Here is a 17,911-nt window from a genome sequence, read left to right as displayed (position 1 = left end):
GCTGTCTAGCTGTGTACACCAATAAGAAAAGATTCTCTTTGTCATTTACAATTATATTGCTCAATACAGCCTTTCTACTTAAGGATATAAAACAACAGAATTTGGAAGCAGGGCACTGAGAGTTCACTTCATTTCCAGCTTTTTGTCCCTCATCATTGACGGTCATGCTTGGGGAAGTCACACGACCACACTTAGCCAGTTACCTCTTTCCAAAAATGAGCATTGAGTATCGAACGCTGTAAAGACCAGTGAAAATACTTAGGAAATTACCAGGTGGGATATAAGTGCAGTTACTGGTCTCTAGAGGGCGTCCTTAGCAATTCCTTCTCTTTCAAGTATTTGTCTTTTCCCTGGGCTGGGTGAGGCTTCTCTTTTATTTCTTTCTTTCTTTTAAAAAATTTTTTTATTAAAATTTTTTATTTTTTATAAACATATAATGTATTATTAGCCCCAGGGGTACAGGTCTGTGAATTGCTGGGTTTATACACTTCACAGCACACACCATAGCACACACCCTCCCCAATGTCCATTACCCCTCCACCCTCTCCCTACCCCCCTACCCCCGGCCACCCTCAGTTTGTTTTGTGACATTAAGAGTCTCTGATGGTTTGTCTCCCTCCTGATCCCATCTTGTTTCGTTTATTCTTTTTCCTACCCCCCAACCCTCCACGTTGCATCTCCTCATATTGGGGAGATCATATGATAGTTGTCTTTCTCCGATTGACTTATTTTGCTAAGCATAATACCCTCTACTTCCATCCACGTCATCGCAAATGGCAAGATTTCATTCCTTTTGATGGCTGCATAGTATTCCACTGTATATATATATACCACCTCTTCTTTATCCATTCATCTGTTGATGGACATTGTGGTTCTTTCCATAGTTTGGCTATTGTGGACATTGCTGCTATAAACATTCGGGTGCACATGCCCCTTCGAATCACTACATTTGTATTTTTAGGGTAAATAACTAGTAGTGCAATTGCTGGATCACAGTGTAGCTCTATTTCCAACTTTTTGAGGAAACTCCATGCTGTTTTCCAGAATGGTTGCACCAGCTTGCATTCCTGGGTGAGGCTTCTCTTGAAAGGGGCTTCATTAGAGTTAAGATAAAGATATATGTTAGGTCAGTACTGTTATTAAACTACCACTTAAATGCCAAACAAATAGGGATGAAAACTACATTGCTTTCCATGTACAGTTTTCATAGGCTGTTTAGCTACATTCAGACGACAATTTGCAGAATAATCCCTTTACTGGAAACTCTGTTGTGAAGGTCTTTTGCCTTGAGCAAAAGTTTTTGCCTTCTACATTTTTTAGCTAATTAACATAAGGAACACCTTGGGCTACTGCGAACAGAGAAAAACTATTGGTAAAAACAAGGATCAAGGGTCAGATTACAGACATTTTGTCAAAGAAACACTTCTGTTGGATGGGAAGCCTTCTTGATTATTACAGCAATGGCTTACTGTAAGTAAGTGACAAGGGGTTTAAGCTTCACACCTGTGAAATACATACTGCGTTTCCTGATCAGGGGACAAGTCTTGGTCAATTCTTTTTTTCCCCAGTAACACAGGTCTCAGACTCAGAGCTTACTTAACTAGATACTGTCCTTGACCCCAAACTACAAGGTAGACCTCATGAATGAACGTGCTTGTGGTAGTTCCTTGTTTTGTCATTATTCCAACAGTTTTTTTTTTTCCTTGAGCTTTCCCACATACACTATCTGGCTCAGTCACAGGTTGATAAGCAAGGGACTATTGCAGGCAGCAGTCCCCTGCAATTAGGCGGTAAGCTTCTGAAGCAAAACGGAAGTGCCAGCTTAGACTAGGAAACGGCCAGCCAGTTTCAAAACCTGGGTCTACTGCTTACTGATTGGCGACCTTAGGCAATTCATTTAACCTCTCCTCTCTAAAATAATTTTACACTCCTTCTCTGTAAAATAAGGATGTGAAAGAACCACCTTATACTTTTGTAGGATTTCAATGAGCTAATCTAGTTAACACGTGTTAGTTACTATCATCATGACGTCATCATCATCATCACCACCTCTGAACCTCACAATTTCCACTGTAGTGCTCTGCACAGTGTGATAACAGGAGAGCAATTTCCCTTTGCTGTGCAACTGACTCTACCTACTAATGAATTAAGAGATTTCAGATGAAATCTACCAGGAATGCCCATTCAAATTCTTGGAGACTTTCAGTCTACTCTGCTCTTATTTTAGGGGGTAGGAAGAGAGTAACTTCTTAACAGTTGCCTAAATACCAACCTGAAAAGACAATCATTAGATCTTTGTTTATAAAAATTCCTGGTGTAATCTTGGCATGCCGTAGCAGACTTTGATAAAAGGTCTGAGAAATAGAAAGGTTCCTATTTCATTTTACAGAGAAGACACAGGCTTATAGTGACTTATAGTCTAAGAAACAGGAATGTTGTTTTTGGATAGTCTTTCCTAAGTTAAATTAGGCAAAGTCAAATTCTATTTTGTGTTTAATAACACAGATGCAATTATCTTTAGTAAATGTTTTCTCCAGAGAGCTGCTTGGCTGGCAGACATTTTCTATGTTATTTAAGCGAGACGTCTCTGTCCATGAGATCTAGTGAATAAAAGAAGTGATGAACAGTGGCTCTCAACCTGCTCAGCTCTTTTGAACCACCTGGAATCCTAAAAATGCCTGAGCCTCGCCCCACCCTGAGATTTTATTTCAGGATAACTCAGAGATTTTGCTTTCGGATAATCTAGTAGAGCCTGGGCAACAGAATTCTTAAAAATCTTTCTGAGCAATTCTAGAAAGAGTTCCTGTCTTCTTCTTCGTCTTTAGCCTTCTATGATCTATATTCTCACACTTTCTATATACGTATAGATTTAGCACATTAAAATACCATCCCTTTGTAACTTTTCTTTAAAAGGGACATTTTTTAACTTTGGAAAAATATGAAACATGATAGGAATTAAATAATTTGTTCTTCTAGACCATATATAAAAATCTGATTTTACAGAGAAATGCCATGATTGCTCTGTCTGAGATGTCACTGGTCTGGTAGCCAATAGCCTCTTCATTTTACACAATCAAGAAAGCACCTGCTTTTTTTCCTTTCTAAATTCACTTAACAGAAGGAAGCTTGTCCAAAAGACTCTTCCCTTTGAAATTTACAGAAGGATAACCCGAACTCCATACATTGTAATACTAACACAATGTAGAGAGGTAGTAAAAATAGTAACAATGTTGCTAATATTGCCTCTGTTCATCCTGTTAGGCTGTTTTGAATAGGATTTGTGGGGGACTACATGCTCTTCCGTATTGTATGTTCAAAGAGGAGTGATAGCTGCACCTGCCAAGATTTGAAATTTAAGTGAAACTGTTTACTCTGATTTTCATGATTGATAGACTATTTTGGTTGAATATCCAAATTCCTCTGATACATGCTGCAGCTTCTGTGCTGCGGTACTAGTCATTTCTTATAATAAGCCTAACTCTATGCAGCAACAGAGAGAGGAGCATAAAAGGTCCCTAGGAGCGCCTAAGGGAATGGCAAAGACCTCATAAACAGAAAACACAGGGAAAACTGGCATGTAAACTACTCCCTCCCCACCATATATGGTTCTCTCTCCAATTTTCTATCTCCCAGAGAGAGCAACTTTTGCTCAATCTTGGAATATCTCCTAAGCTCTCCTCTTTAAACTTGAATGATTCAATTGGCAATGCTTTTACAGTACACTTAGTGCATTTTGTATTGAGGAATTATTTGTGTGCTTGCCATTACTTCTTTCCTTTCACAAATATCACTTGAAATACACTGCTTCTGGAAAGTCTCACCTAGTTAAGTGTAATATGATCCCATCAATCTCTGGCTCTATCTTTAAACGATACATGAGAAGCCATATATGCATAGGCATGTGCTGAAATCCTATGTATGAGAACACACGTCTGCATATTTCTTTTATTTCTCCAATTTAAGCACCGTGGGACAGGTATGTTCAATGGAATGTACTCTTCCAACTGCTCAGAATATGTTTTGCTTCTACCAGCAACCCCTTCCTCTAGCTCTTTTCAGAGCTCTGCTTGGTTATTTTTTTTTTTAAAGATTTATTTATTTATTATTTTTTTGACAGAGACAGAAATCACAAGTAGGCAGAGAGGCAGGCAGAGAGAGGAGGAAGCAGGCTCCCTGGCGAGCAGAGAGCCCGATGCGGGGGCTCAATCCCAGGACCCTGGGATCATGACCTGAGCCGAAAGCAGAGGCTTTAACCCACTGAGGCACCCAGGCGCCCCTCGGCTTAGTTATTTTTGTTCAGGGAAGCTTTCTTTACTCTGTTACACTGTTGTACATGGTCTTGGAGCATCTCTCCTAAGCTTCATTTATATATTTAACTGAGTGATTGTTTGATTAATACCTGCCTTTCTTGGTAGACTGCAACTCTGACCACAAACTGAAAGTTTACATTTGATTTTGTTTACCAGTATATTTCTAGCCTTGAGCCCAGTGCTGGGACCTAGTAGGTGACTAATAGCTGAATGACTAGATGAATAAGAAGCTGTGTGTTTTCTCTTTGAGACACAGATACAGTTCTACTTCACATAGAAGTATTGCAATACTTAAACAATTTTCAAACTCATGGCTTATGCAACACATTTAAAGATTAAAAAGTAATGATTAAGAAGATTTAAGAAGTGGTTCATTATATAAAAATAATGAATGTTCCTAAAAATATTAAACTGAATTTGAAGCATAAGCTATAATTTTTTTAAAACAGTCAACCATAATTTCATATTATTATAGCAACTTTTTCATTTCATCAAAGGATGTTGTCTTTAAGCTGATACTATTTTCGTTCTAAATGTTTTTAGCTCTCCTCCCCCACCCACTTCTCTGCATGATGATAGGTTGCTTGCTAAACTCTGGCTAGAAATCAGGATCTATGAGATATAGCTTTTTATTCCTATGTATCAAACAAAAACAAAAACAAAAAACCCCAATGTTATCTAGAGACAAAACTGCTCCAAAATGTTCACATAAAATAACCTAGGCTTGCTACCTGTTGTGCTAAGCAGCATAACTTAAATTCTGCCTTCAGCCTCAGGAATCAGACCCCATTGTGCCAAATTCAGAGTAACATCTATCTCATTTGATTTAAGACATTTTCAGTTATAAAATCTTACTCAAAATCATAAGAATTGTCCTTTCATGTGACTTTCTGTTGTATATGAAAATTAGGACATTGTTTTAACAAGAGGTTCCTTCATTTTTGTAATCACTGCATTTATCCCTAGGACTCGGTGCCTCTTGACCAAGATTTGAGTAAAATGTTTAGATATGAAAATTAATTACCAATTAATGATTAATATAATGAGCAATTAAACTCTCCTCTTTATTAATGTTACATGGTCTTTCCAGTATTTTTCTAATTGTGGAAGTATAGTTGTCATACAATGCTATATTAATTTCAGATGTACAACATAATGAATTAACAATTACATACATTATGAAACGGTCATAATGGTAAGTGTAGTTACTATCGATATTATTGCAATATTATTGACTGTATTTCCTATGCTATAATTTTCATACTGTGACTTATTTTACAATTGGAAGTTTGACCCATTAATTCCCTTTCCCTATTTCACTGAACTCTCCACCCCTTTGACAACCATCAGTTTGTTCTTTGTATTTATGAATCTGTTTCTGGTTTAGTTTTGTTTTTTAGATTCCACATATAAGTGAAATCATATGGTATTTGTCTTTCTCTGACTTATTCTGCATAACATAATACCCTTTAGGTCCACCTATGTAGTCACGAATGGCAAGATTTTGTTACCTTTTTATGGCTAAGTAATATTCCATTCAGATCTTCTTTGTCCATTCATCTACTTGTGAACACGTAGGTTGCTTCCACATCTTGGTTATTGTAAATAATGTTGCAGTAAGCATGGGATGCATCTTTTTGAATCAGTATTTTTGATTAATGACTGCATCAATTTACATTCCCACCAACAGTTCCTTACCTTCTACATCCTCATCAACACTTATTATTCCTGCATATTTTCTTAATCGGCTGTTCTGATAGAAACCTGGAGGCAGTTCCATGGTAGCATTTGGTTGATCCAAGCACCAGCTGACTCGTGATCAACAGTTAATGTAACATTTGGTATCACCTGGTACCTTGTAATGGCAACCTTTACTGTCATGCATGTTTTATTCTCCCTTTGTTATGTTTTCCAGAGGGATAACGAATTGACTGATAGAGTAACAAATGAAAAGTAATCTGACTCCACTGACCTGCTTAACTCTGGATGAGAACAATGGAAAGGAGTAGCCTTTTGCTTTGAAACAGTGGAACAGGTACAGAATTACTCCTTTCTTTGTTGCCTCCCTTTATTTCTTTGCACATCTATTTCCAGACCAGTTAAAAACAGCAAGTTGCTCCTGTTTTGAGAACACTGAATCGGAGTTATAGGAACAGGTACTGTGGGTTATTTGTAACATTTCCAAGTTTTCCCATCTTCAAGTTGCTATTTCTATAAGTGCCAATGCAATTAAGAGATAATTTTTTTCTATAATAAGTAATTATGCTAGGGAGAATTATTACTTTTAAACATAAGATTAGCATTTTGGATGTGTGCTTAGCTTTAAGATACAATGTTATTTGAATAAGGAAGTTTTGCTTCACTAAGTAGATTTCAATGGAGGAATCACAGAAGGAATAATAAAATGGTAAAGCTTGTTGGTTTCCCCAATGACAGCCACTGGAAGTGTTTTTGCTCTGTTTGATGATCTAATCTAATTTCCCTTGCCCACATTCATTTTCTGAGTCTTGAAGAAAACCATTCAAGAAAGGTATAGTTTGATTTTTTTCCATTTTTGAGAATTCACATAATAGATATAGATGAAAAAGAAATTTTTTTTTTTTTTTGCTTTGAAAGGAACATTTTATGTCAACAAGAAGAATTTAAAACAGCATCTGTAAGACTCCTGGATTTAGAATCTTTAAAATCAGTGTTTATTTTGAATTGGATGCCCATCATCATTGGACTACTAAACCTTCTTTTGATTATATCTCTTATCAAAAGACAGGTGAACTGTAGGTGTTTTAGTAGTAACCATATAGTTGTCAGTGTTTTAAGAAATTATGATGTTAATGGCATTGTAATGTACCAAAAAAGTAATTTAAGTTCAGAAGATTAAGTATCATGTACTGGATGATCAAAATTAAATTACTTAATAATTTTGCATGATAACATTTTTTCTTCATTGGATGGCTTATATAGATGAGGGACTATGAATAAATAATAAAGACTTGAATTTTACATAGGAATATTAGAATTCAAAAGTCTACAGAAAAAAAATTCATAAAAATTATATTTTATATAAGGAATTAAAGAAAAGTATGGCTTCATTATTTAGTATTTAGTTTAAGGTTTTTTAAGGAGAGGTTTTACAAGACATTTTAACTATTACTCTGTAATTAGTATGTTCTCAGGGCACATATCTATTTTTATATATTAAAACGACTGAAAGTTTCAATGTATTACACCATTGAATTTGAAACTAAATGTCATTTGCATCAATAATGTATGAAGAGTCTGGTTTCTATATCAGTAAGGAGACAGAAAAGGAAGCACGTCATTGCTGTTTGATGTACAGAGAGCAATTCTACAGTTTTTTGGTCCTTTTATGTTTCTCTCTATAGAATCAGCCAACAACTAACCACATGGACCAACTATTGACCAATTGTCTTTATCTTATGTTCCAATGGTGATATAAAAGGGCTCTTTTTTTTTAAAGTATCTTAACAGACTTTATCTGTTTGAAAGGAAATCTTTTGGGAATAGAGCAAAGTAGATGAAACATAGTAATTTCCAAATTCTTTATAACAACTCACTCTACATATTGTTCAAACCACACCAAAAAACAAGTCAGCTACTGGATTTTTTTTCAGTAGGAATGGATTACAGTATGATTGGATTTCTGAAAGAGGGAATTTGAAAAAGTACATAAACCAAAGTAATAACAAGTTACCTACCATGTTTTCCTGGGTGTGAGTTTCTACATGTGAAACTATTTGAGAGATGGAATCTGTCTTCCTTTTTTCTTTTTCTTTTTTTTCAAGATTTTATTTATTTATTCGACAGAGATCACAAGTAGGCAGAGAGGCAGACAGAGAGAGGGGAAGAGGAGCAGGCTCCCCGCTGAGTAGAGAACTCAATGTGGGGCTTGATCCCAGGACCCTGGGATCATGGGGATCATGACCTGAGCCGAAGGCAGAGGCCTTAACCCACTGAGCCACCCAGGCGCCCCCTGCTTTCCTTTTTTCTATCAGGAAGAAGAATGTGTAGAGGGATAGCCTTGGGGTAAGGAATGATAAATCCTAAAAATCCAGTCACAATGTGAGAATGTCCTCCCTTCCCTTTCAGACCCTAAGCCCAGAAATCCTCTTTCCTTTTCAGTCATACAAATAAATGATCAAGAGAGTCACTGGTTACACATCAATGCAGATCCAATATTAGGCTTAGATACAAGGGCTGTAATAGAAATTTGTGCCAATTTCTACAGAAATAAATGGTTGTATTATTATAAATTTCATCTTTTCTGTGATGTTCTCCCTAACTTTTCCATTCAAGTTAACTAGTCAGTTTTGATTTAATTACCCAACAAACATTTATCACACACCTAATACATCCCAGACACAATGTTGGGCCTCTGGGGGCACAAAGCAGAATCCCTGCCTTCCAGAAAATTCCTTCTTGTTCTATCCTCAGTACTTGTTTAATATCTAAATGCTAGTTTCATTATTAGCTTACAGTTTTGTATTTCATTTTAGTCTGAAATCTCCTAAAAGACTTGGCCTGCATTGCAGGACTTGAATAAATAATTGAATTTTTTGCTGTGGGTATTACCATAATCTGTTTAGCAGATTATCTTCAGTAAGTATAAATCCTTTTCCTGGATTAGTGACAAGATCCAAGTAGGAAGGAATCCAAGCTGGTCATGGAGCATGATGCTCACAATTGTGGAAATTGTGCATGTCTGTGTATTGTTAAGATTAATTTTAGGACATCTGTTGATTAATGGGAGCCATGATATCTCTTATTTCATGAAATAGATGAAGAGTGAATACATTTTTCCCCTCAAATCCAAATTGTTTCTTTGGAATGCTGAATATAGACATAAATAGATAAAGCAAAGATAACTACTTGTCATACTTTCATTTCTTCTTAGTTCTCCCTAATAGCTATCCATAAACTTTTGATGTGAAAGTGGGTTTTTTTATTTTTACATTTTTATTTTTAAAAATTAACATATAATGTATTATTTATCAGGGGTACAGGTCTGTGAATCATCAGTCTTACTTAATTCACAGCACTTACCATAGCACATACCCTCCCCAATGTCCATAACCCAGCCACCCTGTCCCTCCCACCCACCCCCCAGAAACCTCAGTTTGTTTCCTGAGATTAAGAATCTCTTATGGTTTGTCTCCCTCCCCAGTCCCATCTTGTTTCATTTTTTCCCTCCCTACCTCCCACAATCCCCTTCTCTGCCTCTCAAATTCCTCATATCAGAGAGATCATATGATAATTTTCTTGCTATGAAAGTGTCTTAACCCAGATTTATCACTGCTCCTTTTATCTGTACTACTAGTAATGTCTACACAATACATCTGAGTGAATCTGTTTGAATATCTTAGTATGTGTTGTTATTTCCCCAAAGTATTCATTTCCATGTACCAGGAAGCCACATTCAACTTAAAGGATGAGTAGGCACAATAATTTAAGATTAGCCTGGCTTGGAAGTCCATGGGGAACCACTGGCGGTGTTTAATTGAGAGAGTACATGACACTTAGGAGTTTGGGTTAACAGTGAACAAAACCTAGCTAAAATATGCTCAAAAGAAAAAAAAATGTGTGTAAATTTGTGTATGGAGAGGAATTTTATTGGCTAAATCCAAGGAAAAGTTGATTGGCAAGCTGTAGGAGGGGAAGAGATATAAGTGCACTCTGAAACAACTGGAACCAGAAGACTGAACTCTACTGGGTCTTTCTCTCCATCTTTCAGCCATGACTCTCCTTCTGCAGATCAGTTTGAATCTCTCTCATTTCAGGCCAGCCAGTAATACCTAAATTTTACATTTTACTCATTTTACCATCTGCAAGAACTTCCTGTATATTAAAAAAAAATGCTAGGGAAGGAATCCTATTGGTCTGCCTTGGTACCTACTCTCTCTCTCCTCAACTGAGATCAGGTAAGACTGAAGCAGGTGTCAGGAAGGGCATATGTTGCAGTGGGAATCTGAGCATCGCCCAGAAAAAGGAGAGCTAATAGACTAATAGTAAAGTTGTCTGCTACAATGATCTATGACCCAAATTTCCCAAAAGGCATTTGTTAAGCTGGCTTATATAACCCCTAACTCCCTATCTTACAGTCCTAAAATTTGAATTATTATGTTGATATCGTCTTAGTTTGTGACTCTGGGGATCTTGTGGCCCTACTCCTTGTCCACAAAGCCACACAGAAATACCTATCTTCCAAACCCCACTCATTTGTGGCATTTAGTATGACTTGTGAGAGACTAGCTGGTTGCCTCCATTCCTGGGAACCTGGGTGGATGTATGGTGGAGAGCATCAGTATCTCGACCATTTCTTTGTGTGGTGGTAGTAGGACGGAGGGAACAGGGAAGGAAGTAGAGAGGGTGTCAGACATTTGGGTACTTCTTCCTTCAATTGTGAATAATCAGCTGGGCTGTGATTCTAAGACAGGGCTGACCTGTAGGACTGGAACACAGAGATGAATGACATACCCCAAGCCTTTAATTGCTTACTCCCTAGGGAAGTTGTGATGGGTAGGCAAGAAATGTAAGTTAGAGCAGTAATGAAAGTAAGTGCACAATTTACTGAATGGCTGCTAGTCAGTATGGACATTAGACTTTGTTTTGTGGCATGCAAAATCAGTTTCCTTTTCCTCTTATCCTTGTGTGAACCAGGAACTTGGGACTGGGGTCCTTCTGGCCTCCATGGACACTAGTTTCACAAGAAGCTGATTGAGGAAGGGACGATGCAGCCACGCCACAAAATAAGCCCTCGTCCTTGGTGCCTTTAGGCAAGACTTTTGCCCAGGTCTGACTTTTTCAGTATTCTTCAAAGCTCACAAAAATATTTTGGAATTCCTCATATTGTTGTTCATTGAATTCTTTAAGACCACAAACACTCACGGTACAACACTGGGGCCTCAGGACCCCTAAGGCCACCCTGACCCACTAGTTGACATCTAGGGGCTCTGCTCTTGCATATGTTGGTTTGGTTGGTCATTAGTCTGGTGGGAACAGAGTTGGGAGGTCAGATCCATTCAACCCCATCCACCACTGGGATGTCCAGTTCAACTGTTGTCACTGTTGTCACCAGGGATTTTCTATGTTGGACGTGAGTGTCTCCACAGTCCTAAGACCATCTCCTGAGTCCTGGCAAATTCATTCATTCATTCATGCTTATAGCACTGGCTGTACAAGGCTCAAAGCTAAGAAATGCACAGTGATTTTCAAGGAACTTTCAGCCCTTGTAATCTAAGGGCTTTGCGATCTAAGTAAATATTTTTCCCTTGTTTTGTATTTGTGGCAAAATTTAACATTTACTCTTTGAACTATTTTTAAGGGTACAATTCAGTGATACCAAGTACAATCACAATGCTTTCTAATCATCACCACTATTTCTAGATTTTTTTCATCATCCAAAACAGAAACTCTGTGCCCATTAAATAATAATTCATCATTCCCCATGCCCCACAGTCCTTGATAACCTCTACTCTACTTTTTGTCTTGACAAATTTATTTATTCAAGGCATCTCATATAAGAGGAATTATACAATATTTGTCCTTTTGTGACTAGTTTATTTCACTTAGCATAATATTAAGGTTCATCTATACTATAGCATGTATGAAAATTCCATTTCTTTTTATGGCTGAATAATATTTCATTGTCTGTACATACCACATTTTCTTTCATCTGTTCATGGACATTTGGGTTGTTTCTACCTTTTGGCTGTTATAAAAAATGGTGAGCATTGGTGTATGAGCACTGGTGTATGTTTTCTCTTCTTTAATATATGAATATGTTTAATTCTTATAACAGCCCCAGGATTTTAGGCACATTTCAGTCTCTAGTTCACAGATAGGGAAGGTCATTCAGCTGGTCATGGCAAGGCCAATATTCTGAAAAATCTGACTACAGTGCAATCTCTGAATTACATATGGTGCTGACTTTAATAAAAAATAATTATCTTATTCTTTGAACCCATTATGTCCTGCATATATTATATACATTATTTCTAAATCCCTAAGATATCCTTGTGATGTGGGTTTTATTATCCTTTCATTATAAATGAAGCCCTTAAGCCTTAGAGAGAGGTTGAGTGGTGGATGCAGGAATGCCCCTAGGTATGCTTGCTTATCTTTGCTGCCCTAGAGCCGGAGCATGGAAGGCAGATTTTATCTGGGTCTTAGGGGTAGCCCCATTCCTTCTCGATAGACCATAGGAAAATGATCTATCTCAGGTGCAAAACCCATTAGGATTCTGACATCCTATAGGTGCAGAGGAGAAGTTCTATCCTGACTCCCAGATGATTTTTTCCCTCTGATACTTCAAAAGGTTTTCTTTCTTTCTTTTTTTTATTTCTTTTTAAAACTCTTGCTCTAACAATGGCAAGGCCAATAGAATCAAAGTAAAATGGAAGATTATTTCCACTGCTAGCTAAATTTGGAAAATATACAAAAAAAGAGCTGTTCAAATTCTGGCAAAAAAGAATTGACATAGGCTGACCAGTGAGGATTTATTTCCAAAAATTCTGAATTAGCTGGGTATTTAGATAACATTTCACTCCTATTTAACCATGTGGACAAAGCCATATTCCGTTTACATGACTGCCTGTAGCCTTTAACACCCTGACTTGAAGCTCTACTTTTGGCTCTCCTAACCCTTTACTCCTCTCCTTGTGTGGCTGGCACACAAATGTACTTTAGATTGTGATTTTGTAAAAGGTTAGAGATAAACTGTCTTTCTCTTTAAATAGTGGGACCCAGTATGCATAACCTTCATGGCTATTTACCCTCTTTGCTTTCACAGCCTGAGAAAATGGCATGTAACATACCTAACCAAAGACAGAGGACTTTGTCTACAACTGGAGAAGCTCTATATGAAATTCTTGGTCTGCATAAGGGAGCATCAAATGAAGAAATTAAGAAAACCTACAGGTACAGAGAAATTTCAATGATGACATCATTCTACTACTAGCATTAGTTATTTTGTGATAGGCAAATTGTGATAGGCCCCCAATTAAAGACAAAAGCTTCTTGCCAAGACCAAGTAATCAGAGTTTTGAACCTCATGTCCCCTGTTCTACAACATAGGCTGTTAGAAATAGACAAGTATGAAACTCACTTTTTAAAAGAATATTCTCATGATTTTGGGCCTTATTAAAAGGAAGCCTGTGTTCTAGGCCTTCAGTGTGAGAGAAAGACAGAGATAACTGAGAATGACCAGGAGTTTTAATTTAACTTAAATGGTATAGCATCATGGAATCTGGTAGAGGGATTTTAAAAGTGGGGGGGGGATTGTCACAATTGTCATATTTTATGCTATGCTTTTCAAGTCTTCAATTTTTATTTTTCATATCTGATCTAATTCAGAGTTAGATATAATTGGGAAAAACTCAAATATATTTTTCTTTAGAGATCCAAGAAATTAAAAAAGCATTGAGCAGGAAATACTGTATAAAATTTGAAATTGCTCAAAATGAAGACAATAACATTTATTCATAATAATATCTCTATCAGTAATTAAAAAACAAAATTATTATTTTGTTTTCTTCTAGTCTTTTTTTTCTGTCTAGATAAGACATTTAAAAATAAAATTGGATTTGTCAATACCCCCTATTTTTTAACAAGGTTCTATCATGTAAATATCTTGGTATTATTAAATACTGAATTTTTTAATGAAGCTTATAGTCATCCTGTAGTATCATCACTTTGAGCTATTTTTTTTAAGTTTAAGTTCTTTTAATTTCCTCCTATACTTGATATTCCTACATGCAAATCATGATGCATATTTCCAAATATTTCATTATTTTCTTTTTAAAGATTATTTAAAGATTATTTATTTATTGAATAAATTATAGCATGCAAGTAGGAGTGGGGAGGAGGAGCTGAGGGAGAGGGACAGTGAGAATCCTAAGCAGACTCCCTGTTACCACAGAACCCCATATAGGGGTCTATCTCACAATCCTGAGATCATGACCTAAGCCAAAATCAGAAGTTGGACATTCAATCGACTGATCCACTCAGATCCCCCTTATTTCCTTATCAAGGAATAAAGCTACGCCTTTAGAGGAAAAATTAAATCAAAATATAAATGAAACTTTCAGATTCTAATTGGTTACTTCTTGATTTGACCTTGAACTTGGTTTTTTAAAACTTAGAGTGTATATATTTTTTTACATATGAGAGTTTAGAATTATGAAGACAAATTTGCTAGTAATTTTCTTTGTGGATTTTATCTGCCATGTTTAAAAAGCTACTCTTTGTTATTGTAAAAATATTAACCCATGTCTTCTTTCAGTACATTTATAATTTATTTTCACATTAAATCTTTGATCCATTTGGAGTTTATTATGACATATGGTATGAAGGTAAGAGTCTAGATTTGTTTTTTCCCAAATCACTAGCCCACAAATATTTATTGACTTCTCCATTTCTATGTACTGATGGGAAATTCCTTGACTTTGGATTGTAACCCTCACCATGTGGTAAACCATGGGACCTGAAATGCCTTCAAGAAGCATGTGAAGAATAAATGGCAGAGGTGAAAATTGCCATTTGGACCCAAACAGTTATATGAAAATGGTCAAGAGCTTGATCCAAAGTCACTATCAATCTTCTAGTTTATGTTTCACTTAAGGTACTGGGGACAGAAAGTCTTTGCCATTTCATTGCTCCCCAGAGTTATTTAGAAGTGTACCTGGGAGCCGTTCAACCTCCTGTGGATAGATACCCTTGGCTGAAAGTTATTAGACTTAACTTTTGAGGCCTCAGGCTGAGACAACATGCTGGAAGTGGGGGTTTGGAATCAAAGTAATTACACTGCAAGCTTATTACCTATAAAGATGCTCCCCCAAATGAGAAAAAGAGTGATACCTAACTACCTTATAAGCCTTAAAACCCACTTTACTTTACAAATGTGACTTTTAATTGCCTCAATTAATTTTGTAAGCTAAAATTTCAGGTCATATCCTAATTAAGGCACTAATTATGCTGAGTTGTTTGCAAGTTTAATAATTACAACCTAAAATCGTTTCATGTAATCAGTGTCCTGCTATTAATTTTGTTTTAATGTCATACAAATATCATTTTTTCCAGCTGATTAGGGTGCTAGTATGCTGCCAAAAGCATCTACTTCTATCTAAATTACACATTTGTATTCTGCAAGTTATTATTCAAAATGTATGAGCAGGCTGAAAACCCACTGAGAACATTATTCTTATATTCAGAGATCTTGATCAAAGCAGTCACAATATAGTGAAATTAAAAGTCAGTGAAATTTAATAAAATTACAAACTGTTGAATCCATACTCTGCTTGACCAATGTTGCAATGCTTGGTTGTGCTCTTGAAAGCAAGGCTGAATTAGATTTCTTCTTCTATATTTTATTTTTATTTTTGAACAGATAATATATTCACCTGATTAAAATAAGAACATGCAAACACATATACAAAAAAACTTTCCCTTCTACTTCATATTCCCTAGGTTCCCTCCTCAGGAAACGCAATTCTTTGTGTACCATCTAGAGAGATTTTAGGCCTATATAAGCTTATATAGAGATCTTCTGATCTGAGCAAAATGGTGTAGACTTGTTTCTCTCTTCTCCTTCCTGTCAAGCATAACTAAAGGCCTTGGAAATAACACAAGTGACAACTAAAGAAGAACCCTAAAAAGTAGAAACAGGAAGATGAATTAGTTAGGGACCAGAGGACCAAGGGAACAACACAGTGGCAGGGCATGCTCTGATTTTCCATCCAAGAGACTATAAGCCAGGCCCAGCCTTTCCTGATACCCAATCTAGCAAGAGAAAGCAGACAGATAGACTTATTCTTCCTCCAAACTGAGCAGGAGTCCTGGCAACAACTCTAGACAAGCTCAGAAGAAATAGCAAGGAGAACAAACTGAATGTTCCCCAAATAGTAAACTACCAGAGAACTTTCCCACCATCTGAGACTCCCTTCTCCTACCCAGGGATTCACCTGACAGGGGAGATTAGCAGGTAAGATTCTTTCACTAGCACCCAGCCCAAAAAGTGTTTTTTGTCTCTGCAGCCTGGAGATTCCCTTTCTCCACATAAGGGAGATTCCCTTTCTCCACATAATGGCACCAAGCCACTCAGCCTGGGAAGCTCCTTTCACTTCCTCAGCTAGTACCAACAAGTACCAGTGCGGTCTCAGAGGCAGGAGACAAAGAAGACAAACATAGTACCATCAAGGCTCTGAAAATCAAACTGTCATTGGAGCCACCACCCATAAAAGTAGGCTATGACCAACACGCTAAATCTAAACAGAGTCAATTCCTGTTAAAATAAAAAATTTAAGACCCAGAGTCTCCTAACATAATAGCAAAAATTTCCAGATACAATTAAAATCAGTTATCATACTAAAAAAAACCCAAGAAAATTATAACTTGAATGAGAAAAGATAATCCTCTGAGTCTCACACTGAGATGAACCAGACATTAGAATTATCTGACAAGTAACTATCATAAAAAAAAAAATCCACAAACAATTACAAATTATCTTGAAACAAGTGAAAATAAAAACAACAGAAAATTTCAGCAGAGAGATAGGAATTATAAAATGTAACCAATGGAAATTAAAGAACTTAAAAATAACAGAAATAATAAAAATAACTTGAAGAGTTCAGTCGTAGAGTACAACTAACAGATGACGAGATCAGTGAAGTTGAGGACAGATCCATAGAATTTACCCAATTGGAACAAATGAGAGAAAATAAACTGAAAACAAACAGAGCCTCAGGAAACTATATGACCATAACAAAAGATCCAACATTCATAGAACTGGTGTCATAGGAGGGGGGAAAGAGAGTGGGACTGAAGGAGTATTCAAAGAAATAATGACTGGAAATTTCCCAAATATAACAAAACATATAAATTCACAGATCAAGCAGCTAAGTGAATTCCAGAAAGGATAAATCCAAAGAAATCCATGCCCAGACACATCATAATTATACTTCTGAAAACTAAAGACAAAGAAAATATCTTGAAAGCAGCCAGAGAGGAACGACGCATTACTGATAGAGGGACACCAATTCAAAAGGCAACTTTGCAATTTCTCACCTGAAACAAAAGAGGCCGGAAGAAGTAACACACCACTTTTCAAGAAAGAAAAGAAAGAAAATTACTGTAAACTGAAAATTCCAAATCCGATGAAACTATACCTAGGGAATTAAGGGGAAATTTAAAAATTCCTACATGAAGGAAAACTGAAAGATTTTTGTCACTTAGCCAGATATGCTTTTACAGAATAGCTGAAGAACATATTATAAAAGAAATAATAAAAGAAGGAATCCTACATTATTAAGGAAGGAAGGAAGAACAATGGAAAATATAGAAATATGGGTAAATACAACATACTATCATCTTCATGAATTTTCTAAATTATATATGACAACTGACACAAAAATTCTAACACCATCTGATACTCAAGACAATGATATTTAAAAGTGGGGAGGACAAAACCTAAATGAAAAAGTTCTGTACTTAGATTGGTAAAACATTGATATCAGTAGACTATGATAAATTACATATACATACTCAACCACTAAGAAAACTATACAAAGTAATATACTTCAAAACACTAC

The 17,911-nt window shown here is 36.4% G+C and overlaps 1 protein-coding gene across 4 annotated transcripts in view; it reads left to right on the top strand.

Annotated features, from left to right (window-relative positions):
* Positions 1 to 17,911, top strand: part of DNAJC5B (DnaJ heat shock protein family (Hsp40) member C5 beta) — a 104,126-nt gene that overhangs the window by 28,238 nt on the left and 57,977 nt on the right. For all 4 annotated transcript variants that reach the window (XM_047728282.1, XM_047728281.1, XM_047728283.1 and 1 more), the window contains exons 2-3: positions 6,226 to 6,345; positions 13,117 to 13,244. In XM_047728282.1, the coding sequence (XP_047584238.1) occupies positions 13,126 to 13,244 (119 nt within the window). In that variant the 5' untranslated portion in view covers positions 6,226 to 6,345; positions 13,117 to 13,125. The remainder of the gene's footprint in view (positions 1 to 6,225; positions 6,346 to 13,116; positions 13,245 to 17,911) is intronic.

This window comes from Lutra lutra, chromosome 4, assembly GCF_902655055.1.
Source record: "Lutra lutra chromosome 4, mLutLut1.2, whole genome shotgun sequence".
Classification (NCBI taxonomy): Eukaryota; Metazoa; Chordata; class Mammalia; order Carnivora; family Mustelidae; genus Lutra; species Lutra lutra.
Note: the sequence above shows the minus strand (reverse complement) of the source record. Positions and strands in the feature narration are given on the sequence as shown.